Source organism: Priapulus caudatus, unplaced genomic scaffold (genome assembly GCF_000485595.1).
Source record: "Priapulus caudatus unplaced genomic scaffold, Priapulus_caudatus-5.0.1 Scaffold143, whole genome shotgun sequence".
In the NCBI taxonomy this organism is placed as follows: domain Eukaryota; kingdom Metazoa; phylum Priapulida; class Priapulimorpha; order Priapulimorphida; family Priapulidae; genus Priapulus; species Priapulus caudatus.
The window spans coordinates 632,776-643,718 of NW_014577204.1; the positions used below are offsets into that span (position 1 = coordinate 632,776).

The 10,943-nt window shown below is 46.0% G+C and overlaps 2 protein-coding genes across 3 annotated transcripts in view; one reads left to right on the forward strand and one right to left on the reverse strand.

Moving 5' to 3' along the window:
• Positions 1-1,317: 1,317 nt before the first annotated feature.
• LOC106806120 lies at positions 1,318-2,524 on the forward strand. Its single transcript, XM_014807974.1, has 2 exons — positions 1,318-1,532; positions 1,828-2,524. Exons 1-2 carry the CDS (start codon positions 1,414-1,416, stop codon positions 2,522-2,524), a joined length of 816 nt encoding a protein of 271 aa, XP_014663460.1. The 5' UTR covers positions 1,318-1,413.
• Positions 2,525-5,154: 2,630 nt separating this feature from the next.
• LOC106806124 (dual oxidase maturation factor 1-like) overlaps positions 5,155-10,943 on the reverse strand; it is a 6,944-nt gene continuing 1,155 nt past the window's right edge. For both annotated transcript variants that reach the window (XM_014807977.1, XM_014807978.1), the window contains exons 3-11: positions 10,575-10,632; positions 9,867-10,001; positions 9,521-9,613; positions 8,937-9,090; positions 8,181-8,395; positions 7,692-7,808; positions 7,019-7,149; positions 6,389-6,579; positions 5,155-6,036 (exon numbers count right to left, since the gene is read on the reverse strand). In XM_014807977.1, coding sequence (XP_014663463.1) covers positions 5,994-6,036; positions 6,389-6,579; positions 7,019-7,149; positions 7,692-7,808; positions 8,181-8,395; positions 8,937-9,090; positions 9,521-9,613; positions 9,867-10,001; positions 10,575-10,632 — 1,137 coding nt within the window. In that variant the 3' untranslated portion in view covers positions 5,155-5,993. The remainder of the gene's footprint in view (positions 6,037-6,388; positions 6,580-7,018; positions 7,150-7,691; positions 7,809-8,180; positions 8,396-8,936; positions 9,091-9,520; positions 9,614-9,866; positions 10,002-10,574; positions 10,633-10,943) is intronic.

Below are 10,943 nucleotides of genomic sequence, written 5' to 3' on the forward strand. Positions count from 1 at the left end.
CTATTTTCATCTTCGATATAGTCCTTTAAATTGAACTTTGTATTTATGAAGTTATGAGTGTTATATTCAGTGGCATAGACAGGTCCTCAGAATTGTGGGGGGATGATTTTGCTGTTACTTCCATTACAAAGTATACAAAGAATGTGTGCGCACAGTGGACACCGCGAGCGCCTTGGCACGAAGCCCTTAATGGGTGGGGTCCAGGGGCCCGCCCCAGGGCCCCTGGCGGGGTGCAGGGGCAGGGCCCTTGCCGGGGGTCCATGGGGTAGAGCTCTTGGATGTTAGCAATTAACCTTTAAGATGGCCGTTTTTGAGGGAATTGAATAAAAATTGAAATTGTAAGTGCAATATTTGTGAATTCTAGGGTTATTTTTTTCTTTGGCAACTCCCCTCCCACAACTACAGTGCTCACTGGAATCATCTCCCCCTGAAATTTTGATAAAACATTTTACTGAGAATACTAAAACTGTACAAAAAAAGTATGAGAAAAACAACCAGATTTGAACCAAAAAGTGCATATTTTTACCCTTTATACAAAATCAGGAATGTACTTCCGGTCAAGTCTCAGCACCCCCCTCCCCCCCCCGAAAAAAAGTGGTGAAATTGAATTTTTCCCTTTCAATCCCCGTGGAAATTTTTATCCCCGTTTGCGCAGTGAAGTTGTGTCTGTTGTAGAGGAGCTTTCGAACAGCATTTACAGAAAGTTATTACTAATAATCGGCGAAAGAGGGTAGAAAAACTGTAAGACTCTGGTAGTAAATACATTTTTGTGTTTATTCACCATCACTAGTATTATTGAAATGTTCAAAGTGCCTGTGCTATAGACCCGGCCTGCCCGTGCTATGGCACAACCCTCATGTATTGATTAGGTTACGATTATCGGGCTGGAGTCTAAATACTGTAACAGTAGCTATAGTAGACTATGGTGAGTGTTATAATTAGAATTATCATTTATATACACGTGCACACAAACACATAACTTCATGAACATATAGTGTATGTAAGGATAGTTGCTATGATAGGTTCATGGTAAGGTCATGATTAAAAAAATCTTTGTTTGCCTTCACCCGACCCAGGCTGTAAAGTTTGGGTATGTAGTAGGTAGGCTTACATATTTTTTTAAGGGGGAGTCTTTTTACAAATTCAGCACGGTGTCTACATACTCGGGTGTCCTTGTGTGGAAATACCTTTTATGTTTGTTTGTTTGTTTTGCTTGGTACCTATAATGTATTGCCTACAGCTTTATATAATGTACAGTGATACAATTTGTAAAAAAAAAAAATGGGAAAGGTCAATAAAAATGTTTGAGTCGGCCCCTTTTTGGCGGGTCGGTCGGGTGAGGGCAAACAAACAATATTTTATTATGGCCTAATATACTCACACATTTTTGTTTCTCGTGGTTTTAGCTGTGTAATGTGGGAGCTCTTGCCGGCTGTTGCTCTATCGCAAATATGCAGCCTCTTGGATTCGGCCACACTTGTTCTCGCATCGGAAGTATCGCCAGTGTGGCGCTACTGCATCTCCAGTGAAAGGTACTAATACCATCATTAATCTATACGTTCTAATCTATGGTAACTTCTTATAAAAACGTGCAGAAGTGTGACGTTGGAAATCGGACTAAATGCATGCTTTTGTTTACTAAAATGACCAAATGTCGCACTACATGTTCTTGACAGAGACGAAGACAAATTCTCATGGGCTTCATTGTGGTCATCAGTGCAGCCACATGTTATACCATCATTGGGGGATTCTTGTTGTTGCAGTCCCGTACTGCGACGGCACACCGCATAAAACCCTTTAAAACACATTCTTCGATTACTGCTGCAGGTACTGGCGCAGCTTCTACTACGACTGCAGTGCCGTGAACAACCTCGTGCGCAAGCACCATCGCGGCTACGACTGGGACGTGTACCACCGCCGCCTCGTCGCCTTCATCGCCGACTACGCGCACTGCATCCGCGTCGTCGTCGTGCGCGACGTCGACTCACTCGCAGACGTCGAGACGGTCGCCCAGCTCGCCGAGTGCTGCCACGCGCTCTCCTGCTTCGAGGTGTCGGCGGCGGAGGCGACTCTGCGCGGCGCCCGTCTACGCGAGCTGCAGAGCTCGCTGTGGGAGGTGTGCGCGCGCAACGCGGGCCTGACGCGCGTCAGCGTGCGCAACGTCAACCTGACGCGCGAACCGTGCCTCAACCGCCTGCAGGTGTTCAGCATCTTCGGGCCGGGGCAGGCGCAGCGGCTCGTCGAGCTCGAGGTCGTGACCCCGTCGGACGGCGAGCGCGACGCGCGCTGCCCGCGGCACGTGCCCGCGCTCAGCATGAGCAGCCTGAAGAATCTCGCGCAGCTGCGGCGCGTCACGACGACGCCGCACGACGTCGACATCAGCACGGTGCGCCACCTGGCGGGGCGCTCGCTGCGCCACGTCGTGCTGCTGTGCAGAGAGCAGGAGCTCGAGCGCGTGTCCGAGAGCAGGCAGGTGGCCGCGATGAGGGAGTGCGTCGACGTCTCTTTCCTGCTTGTCATCTAACGAGCAACAACGTGCGAGCGCGTTGTTTAACGAGGAATAATATTTAATTATAATCATGTTTCATGCACCTGGCGACGTGAGATGAGCATCTAGTCGATAACTTGGTGTTTTACCTCTCTAGTCAACATATCTTTGTGAGCAGCTGTGCAGCTTAAATTCACCGCTTTTGGCGCGATGAGTTCCGACTCCGAGATGTGTACTGATGCCGTGGGAATGTTTTCTGAATCGGAGAAGATGCGTTGTGATTCGGAGCGGAAGAGTTCCGATTCCGAAAAGACGATTTCCGATCCCGCGTTGGATGCTGCAGGAGATTCGGAGGAGGAGGCGGCAGTCGACTGGCAGCGGTTGCCGGCGACGGCACTGTGCCTCATCTTCCAACACCTCGACGCCGCGTCCCGCGTCGTCGCGGCGACCGTCAGCCACAGGTGGCGCCACTGCTGCTCGACGGGCAGCGTGTGGCGCACGCTCGTCTACGACTGCAAGTACGTGCGTGGCGCCGCGTGGTCGCGCCCCGCGGTCGGCTGGGATGGCGTTCGCGCGCGGCTGCTGTGCGCTATCGCGCGACACGGCGCGGGCGTGCGTGCCGCCGCCGTCTACTCCATCCGCAACGGCGCCGACGTCGAGGTGCTGCGTCACGTCGCGACGTGCTGCGACGGGCTCGCGAGCCTGAGGGTGACGGCGTGCGACGGGGAGGCGGCGGCGACGCGGCTGTGCGCGGCGGGCGTGCGCGAGGCGTGCGCGCGTAACCCCGGCCTGCGCGCTTTCAGCATCGTCGGCGTCGACCTCGCGCACAGACCTCCCTCCAACCGCATTTACAACGTGCTCACCGGCCGCCAGGTGGCGACGCTGACGCACCTGACGCTGCTGACGCCGGAGGGAGCGCGGCACGTGCCGTGCCTGCGGATGGGCGCGGCGCGGCAGCTGACGGCGCTGCGGAGTCTGCGCACGGGGCTGTGGGAGCTGGACGAGGAAGCTGTGCGGGGCTTCGCGCGCTGCGGGATGCGGGAGATGGTCGTTGAGTGTGACGCGGCGCGGGAGGACAGCGTGTCCGTGCTCGCCGCGCATCCCTGGCTGTGGGACGTCGGCAGGACGGTGCGAGTCACACTGACGGGACGCGTGACGGATGACAGGTGATGGGACGTGTGACGCGTGACGGATTACAGGTGATGGGACGCGTGACGGATGACAGGTGATGTGACGTGTGACGGGTGACGGATGACAGGTGATGGGAAGTGTGACGCGTGACAGATGACAGGTGATGGGACGCGTGACTGGTGATACGGGTGACAAGTGATGGGGCATTTGACGGGTGAGGGGTGAGGAGTGATGTGACGTGTGATGGCTGATGTGACGTGTGACAGGTGACGGATTATGGTCGATGGGACATGTACGGGTGATGATAGGTATTATGTGCCACAGAAAGGATGTTTATCTATGTGTATCGGTGCTGAAACAGGCAGCTGTAATTTCTCCACCATAAATCGCAGGATTTTACTTAATATATACAAGACCAGATATAGTTGAGACAAAAATAGTGAAACTCAACAACCACTAAAACCGGCCGATTGCAAACATAATTATTTCCTTAACAACAAAACCCACATTCACGGTTTCTGTTTCAGATTTGGACCTCTTTACACGCCCAGTTTTAGTGGCTTTAGAGTTACACATTTTTGTCTTGTGTATTTTTGGCAAGACATATTTATTTTTTATTGTGTTTTGCATATACGTAGCTTTTTTCATATGTACGTTATGTGCATATTTGTTACTTGATTGTTGCTTTTGGTATTGAATATGAAGGCTTTTACAAAAAAAAAGCAGTGTTGTTAATGTGTAAATTTTTCTTTAATGGGATGTATGGAAAAGTACTATTTACAAGTAATCTATTGCATGACCCTGGAATGTATGCATATGTTCTATTTGCAAATGATGTATGTCAAATTATGCAAGCTATTGTTGTTATGATTATATGAAATACAAACTTGTTGTATAATATTATTATGGGATTTTTATTTTATTATGCATGTGCTTAGCTGTAACCATAAACTAGTTTATTAACTGCTTCTTTAGAAATTCTTACGTGTTCCCTCCACATTTTAACGAGTAACATTTTATGGGAACGCACAATACAACAGTCACAGTACAAATGAATCCAAATGTTAAAACGTGAAATCTAGCCATCTCTCTCTTTCTCTCTCACTCTCTTTCCCCCCTCCCATCCTCTTTCCCTCTCCCATCCTTCCTTTCCTCAAGCGCACGCTCCAGGGTATTAGCCAGGAATGAGTATTGTGGGAGTGCAGAAAAAATATTTGGGAGTGCAATTTTGCGTGTCTCAGCCAAGACCGCCGTAGGCGGTCTTCATGAACGCCACAGGCGTTCACGGGGAGTGGGGAGTATGAGAGGGGCCCCGGGGCCTCCTCCCGAAAATTTTGAAATTTTGAAATTTTTTTGGCCGTGCAGTTTCAAAACTGACCGTGCAAATCACGGCTGCACGGCTCGCTGGCTAATATGTTGGCGCGCTCTCTTTCTCTCTCTATCTCTTTCTCTTGGTCTCTTTGTCTATACCTCACACGTGCCCGTGGCACACTCATGCGCATCTGAGCTGAAGTAAAATTCCATAAGACCTATTATTCCAATTATCTAATTACATATTTATTACATGTATGACAATATTACCATGAGTACATTCATATTGATTCTCGACTGGCCGCTGTACAAGCGCGTGTGTGATCATCTGTATTTATTATGCAATCGAGCATTTTCTATGCGAATTTATACAGTGAGTTGCCAAGTATTTTACACAAGTAAGCAAGCAAGTAGTGAGTAGATTTGCTGAGGGCATGCCGTTGCATGTGTACCCACACGAGCCGCCAAATGGTCAAACGGGTGAACCACAGGGAAGAAAATTTTCAAGTAATTTTGATTATTCTCCTAACCATGTGCTCAGGGGCGTGTACAGGATTTGTACCAGGGGGGGGGGGAGTCTAACCGTAACCCAAACTTGCGAGCACGCGAAGGGGATGTCTGGGGGCCCTATACCCACAGAAATTTTTTGTAATTATGCCCCCTCAGATGCGTTTTCTGCGCGAGCAAGGGGGGGCGTCCGGACCCCCCCCCCCTGTACACGCCCCTGGTGCTTATATGTGCACGTGCATCGATAGTCTATGCCACATAATATTGCGTCGCTGAGAAAGTCCGCTACAACTGGTTGTTTCCTAACTCTTCATGTATAAAGGTAACTTATATAGGCATGTATTATCGCATCATTATAAGACTCTAGGTCTCTTACGGGGGTATTCACTAATTGACGGGTTCACACGTAATCTAGGATCACGTCCACGACTGTCCATGCGCACCAGAATGATATTGTGTGAAAATTCCATAGTCATTAAATGACAAGTGACATCATCACGCACTTATTTACATGAATGCGTGCGTAGAGCGGAAGAGATGGTAGGGTCACAGCGTCTCACCCCATTACTTTCATTTCAGTTGCTCCGTAGCCTGTGTTTCTGAAAAATAATATGAAAAATATCATAATATTATGTACACCTGTTACCCGCACTTATATATATATATATATATACATACTTACGTATGACATACACAAAACGCTTAGGTGGCAGATTCCAATCCCCTCGGGGGAAAATGTGTATATTTATTTTTCCTTTATTATTGCATTTTCTAATGTTCATACTGTGATTTTGAAATTTATAAATAACAGAATAAAATTAGGAACGTTAGAAAATATGATTAAAAATAGAAAAAAGTAAAATGCAAAACAATTTTCCTTCGGTGGGATTGGAATCTGTCACTTCCCTGTCTAATTCGCCACGACTCGCTTTGTCGCGCTCTTATGCTCACCCCTGCCCCTCGTTATCCCTACTGATGTTTTCGTATAGCGGCATGTCCTCGGTGTCCGGTACAGTTGAGTTCGCATGCTGCGGTGCTAGAGTCGAGCCAGCATCTTGTCTCGCTCTCGGCGACACTTTCGGCTTCTTAATTAGCGATTTCTGGAACCTTGTTCCTGCGCGACGTCTCATGATAGGTGCAGACTATACGCAGTGAGAAACGCGACTTGTGTTAGCAGTAGGAACACAAGTTACTGTTCACACGGTGTTTACGCACATGACAAATACAAAACATACACGTTGTGTATTGGCTTTACAGTGAAGAGGCCACGGGTATCGTTAACTGTACAAACACACACAAAACACGAAGAATATTGATTTTAAAGTGAAGAGCACACGAGTATTGTTGACAGTACAGACAAAACAACACGGTGATTATTGATTTTAAAGTGATGAACGCACTTATGGGTATTATTGACTGTATACCGTGAGAAATACGCGAGTAATGAATATGCCGTACGAAATGTAAGGGGTTGGTTTAGTGTAAACAATGTTATATACACGGAATTTTTTTGATGATACGATGTTAGAAATATATGGTGAATTAATTGCGTTTAAACAAACGTATGAGGAATGACATTACCGAGACTACTTGGGGTTCGTTTCCTTCCACGTCGGCTCCCTCCTCGTGTATCGTTAGTTGGTCTCGGCTACCTGAGGCCACAGGCTCAGTTAATCCGTTTGGCTCTTTGTTCTGATCCACCTCTTCAGTGTCTATAAGTACGATTCCGTTCTGAGTTTATTAGAACGTTAATGCATGCAATGATGAAAGTTCACGCAAGTAAATTCCTATATTATAAACGCGCGATATTGATGCGGGCTAATTAAATTCCATTCATTAGCTTGAAGGTATAGATAGAGGTTACGTTTGTACAAAATATTATTCACTTAAAAGAAATTATACATTTAAAGTAGAGAGCACATTCTCTAGAGCAGTTCGATATGAAATATGTCTTTGACGATAGCTGACGTTAATAAGTATGAGGTTTCGTGCAGTTTTCGGACATTCCTTATTAGACTCAAACGATGTTTCAAAGCTTTACGTTAGACGTCACGTAACTGCTCGTTATTTCCGCGTCCATGTCAACATCCCCACGGATGCATCTACTACTGGATGCGTTACTTATTCACGGACAAATACTTCTAGTAGAGAGAACACTCATCTAAACAAAGACATCCGTGTTTGTTATAGCGCCTCTTACAGGCATCATCGCGCTATCACCATGTTTCCTCTCTAGCTGCGGAGGCGCCCGTACCTGCGTAGTATTCCTCGTAATCCTGGAGGATGTCCACTCCGAAGAAAGCGTGTATCGCTTCGGGAAATCGAAGATCCATGAAATAGATGACGGCGGCGACGAGTACGCTGACGATACCTGCGAGAGCCGATAATTAGTGTGTGCGGGGAGAATTAAACTGGTCTTTTGCCTTCTGTGGGAATTCGAAAGTTTTCGTTAACACATACAAGAACCATTCTATTATGTGTTGTTTATATGCTATTATTAACTACTTTATATTTAACATAATATGCTGCCTATGCAAACAATAACAATCATATCGATAGTGTTTATTATGTATGTACTTGTACGTGCGTATGTGCACATGCACGCGCGTGTGTATATGAGGGGAATGTTTGTTTGTTTGAATGTGGGCGTTGGTGTGTGCATGGGTGCGCGCGCACGCGTGTGCGCGGATGTACGTGCGTGCGTTACGTGCGTGCGTACGTACGTACGTGCGCGCATACACACCTGCGATGAGAGCTAACCAGAAGCTCCATCCCCAATGGAATGTGATGGCCGCGTCTCCTCCGAACGGGATCACGAGCTCGTTATAGTTACGTATGGCGGCGTAGAGAATGTTTGCCAGCACCATGCAGCCACCAGTCATCCCCAGCAGCAGCGCCCCGTAGCGAATCACCATGAAGAACAGGATGTTGCTGAGTATCCAGAAGGGAAACGCCAACCTAGATGTAGAAATTTGAATGCAAATTGTTATTCGGGTTGGGCGAATAGCCGGGGCAGGGATCGAGAGGTTTTAGAAATCTAGATAGCTGGGTGGTTGTGTGGTTGTGTGGATATATAGATGGATGGATGGATGGGTGGGTGTGTGGATGGATGGATGGATGTGTGGGTGGATGGATGGATGGATGGATGGATGGTTGGATGGACGAACGGACGGACGGACGGACGGATGGATGGATGGTTGGTTGGATGGATAGATGGACGGACGGACGGATGGTTGGTTAGATGGATGGATGGATGGATGGATGGATGGATGGAAGGATAGATGGATGGACGGATGGATGGATGGAGGGATGAATGAATGGATGGACGGATAGGTGGAAGCACATACTGGCAGATAGATTTCTTGATTGAGTGGTTTATTAATTGATTAATCAATTAATTGGTTGAATGATTGACTGGTTTACTGATTGCATGGTCGATTAATTGATCGATGGATGGAAGGATCGATCGATTGATAAGTTTGAATGCATTCGTGCGTACCACATCAACACATGAGCGTAGAAGCCAGCTTGACGATAATGGCGGCCCCAGCGTATGCCTTCCCCATCCAACGTGAAGTACTCAGCAATCCATAGAATAGGTAGAGGCAGGCCCGTGAACTGTGCTACTCGGAACTCACGATTGAACTGGCTAGCTGCAATAAAATGTTTATAGATATGATATGCTGCGCAGCGCCTCCACAACACGCACGCGCACACGGCGCACACGCACGTACGCACGCACACGCACACACACAAGCACACGTACATATATATTATTGGTGTGTCTGTGTCTTTAATCATTATTGCAATACAAGAAGAATTACACTTTTGCGCGTATTTACTTCAACAGTATAATTACTATTATCTCATATTTAAATTGACTTGGGCAAAACAAGGTGTCGCTGTGTTAATGGTTTGTCATGTATGTCATCTATGTGTTTGTGGGTTAACATCATTACTACAGACATAACACTACAGCGGCGCTTATAGATAATGATATGATAGATAATAATAATATATAATAATAGATAATAATAGATAATGATATGATATGATAGATAATGATATTAAAATATCATATACCAGAAGGGCCAAATCCCAGCCGCCCTTGCTGCCATCCAAATGTGAATCTCTCGTTGTAGTTGATCGTTTCGTTCAATTCGTTATCATTCGGAGCTACACAGATAAACAACAGACATAAACAGGATTGCACTTGTTAATATATAGTACATAATACCCAGTGTACAACCGAATGTATAGCACAACACACAGCATAGAACATATTATCATAACACATAATGAATATGATAATTGTCTTGAGGTCCCCCAGCAATATACGCGCCTTCTTGAATCAATTAATCTTTTACAGCTCACCTGTCGAAAAATCGACAAATCGAATCGTCTTCTATAAATCGTGATATTTTCTGACCTTTCATTGTTATGTTGACACTGCGAAGGCCTATCTTAACTCCTAACTCGGCGTCCACCTCAGTGGGCGTGAAGGCTTTGTAGGGAACGTGAAGATGCAGGTCTCCTACTTCCCACTCTTGCCCATAGTTTGTAACTTCACACAAAACGATAGAGCAGACGTTAATCGAGAAAGCTGCGATCTTCAGCGAATAATAAAGTCGAAAATGATTACAAACATAATGAATTATAATATGTAAGGTTTCTAATCACCTTCAGTGCAGTGTCGTTATCAATATCAATCCATATTCTGGGAGCCTTTGTGAGCATTATGGATTTCAAAATTTGGTTCGCTAAAGTCGATTGTCAGTAATTCGAAACTCGATCAGTTCGGTAACCGTAGGCTTGGTTCCTATGCTTCTTAAAGCTTTCGCGCGCTTCGTAAAGATTGACATGGATCAATTACGAATTTTGCTCAGTTACAATCCGGATAAGCTAGTCCGGATGACCGTAACTTCGGATGCTTTTCAACCCGAGTCTCTGTATGACGAATGTGACCAAGAGCGTATAAAGAAGGACTCATTTGTATATATCTGGTGTACACAAATAGAGATTCTGCGTAATGATCTCTATTTATGTATTCCGTAAATATGACATTTGCCGAGTCATATCTGTTAGATGAGAAACGTGCGAATACTGTCTGCTTCGTATATAGTAGAAATACACTTACTCATGATGATGGCACCCAGCACGATGCTAAAAGTGCCTCTAATTAGTAAAGTCCATCGCTGAAATACGAATTGAAATCACAAATAAGAACTTTTTTCCATTTTAACGTGGAATTATAATATGTGGTGAAATTAAAGCGATATATAACTAACTCTTGTACTTAGTTATTGCAAGAAAAAAGGGGGAAATGCAACGGAGAACGCATCTTGATCTTGAATTAGATCGAGCACTACCTCTCTCTCTCTCTCTCTCTCTCTCTGTTTCACTCTCTCTCTCTCTCTCTCTTTCTCTCTTTCTCTCTCTCTCTCTCTCTCTCTCTCTCTCTCTCTGTTTCACTCTCTCTCTCTCTCTCTCTTTCTCTCTTTCTCTC

Excerpts from the sequence above, each read along its gene's own strand:
- LOC106806120 (XM_014807974.1), top strand. The coding sequence starts at position 1,414 with ATGTGGGAGCTCTTGCCGGCTGTTGCTCTATCGCAAATATGCAGCCTC. Across the intron at positions 1,533-1,827 it reads TACTGCATCTCCAGTGAAAG|GTACTGGCGCAGCTTCTACT; the intron begins GTACTAATACCA and ends TTACTGCTGCAG.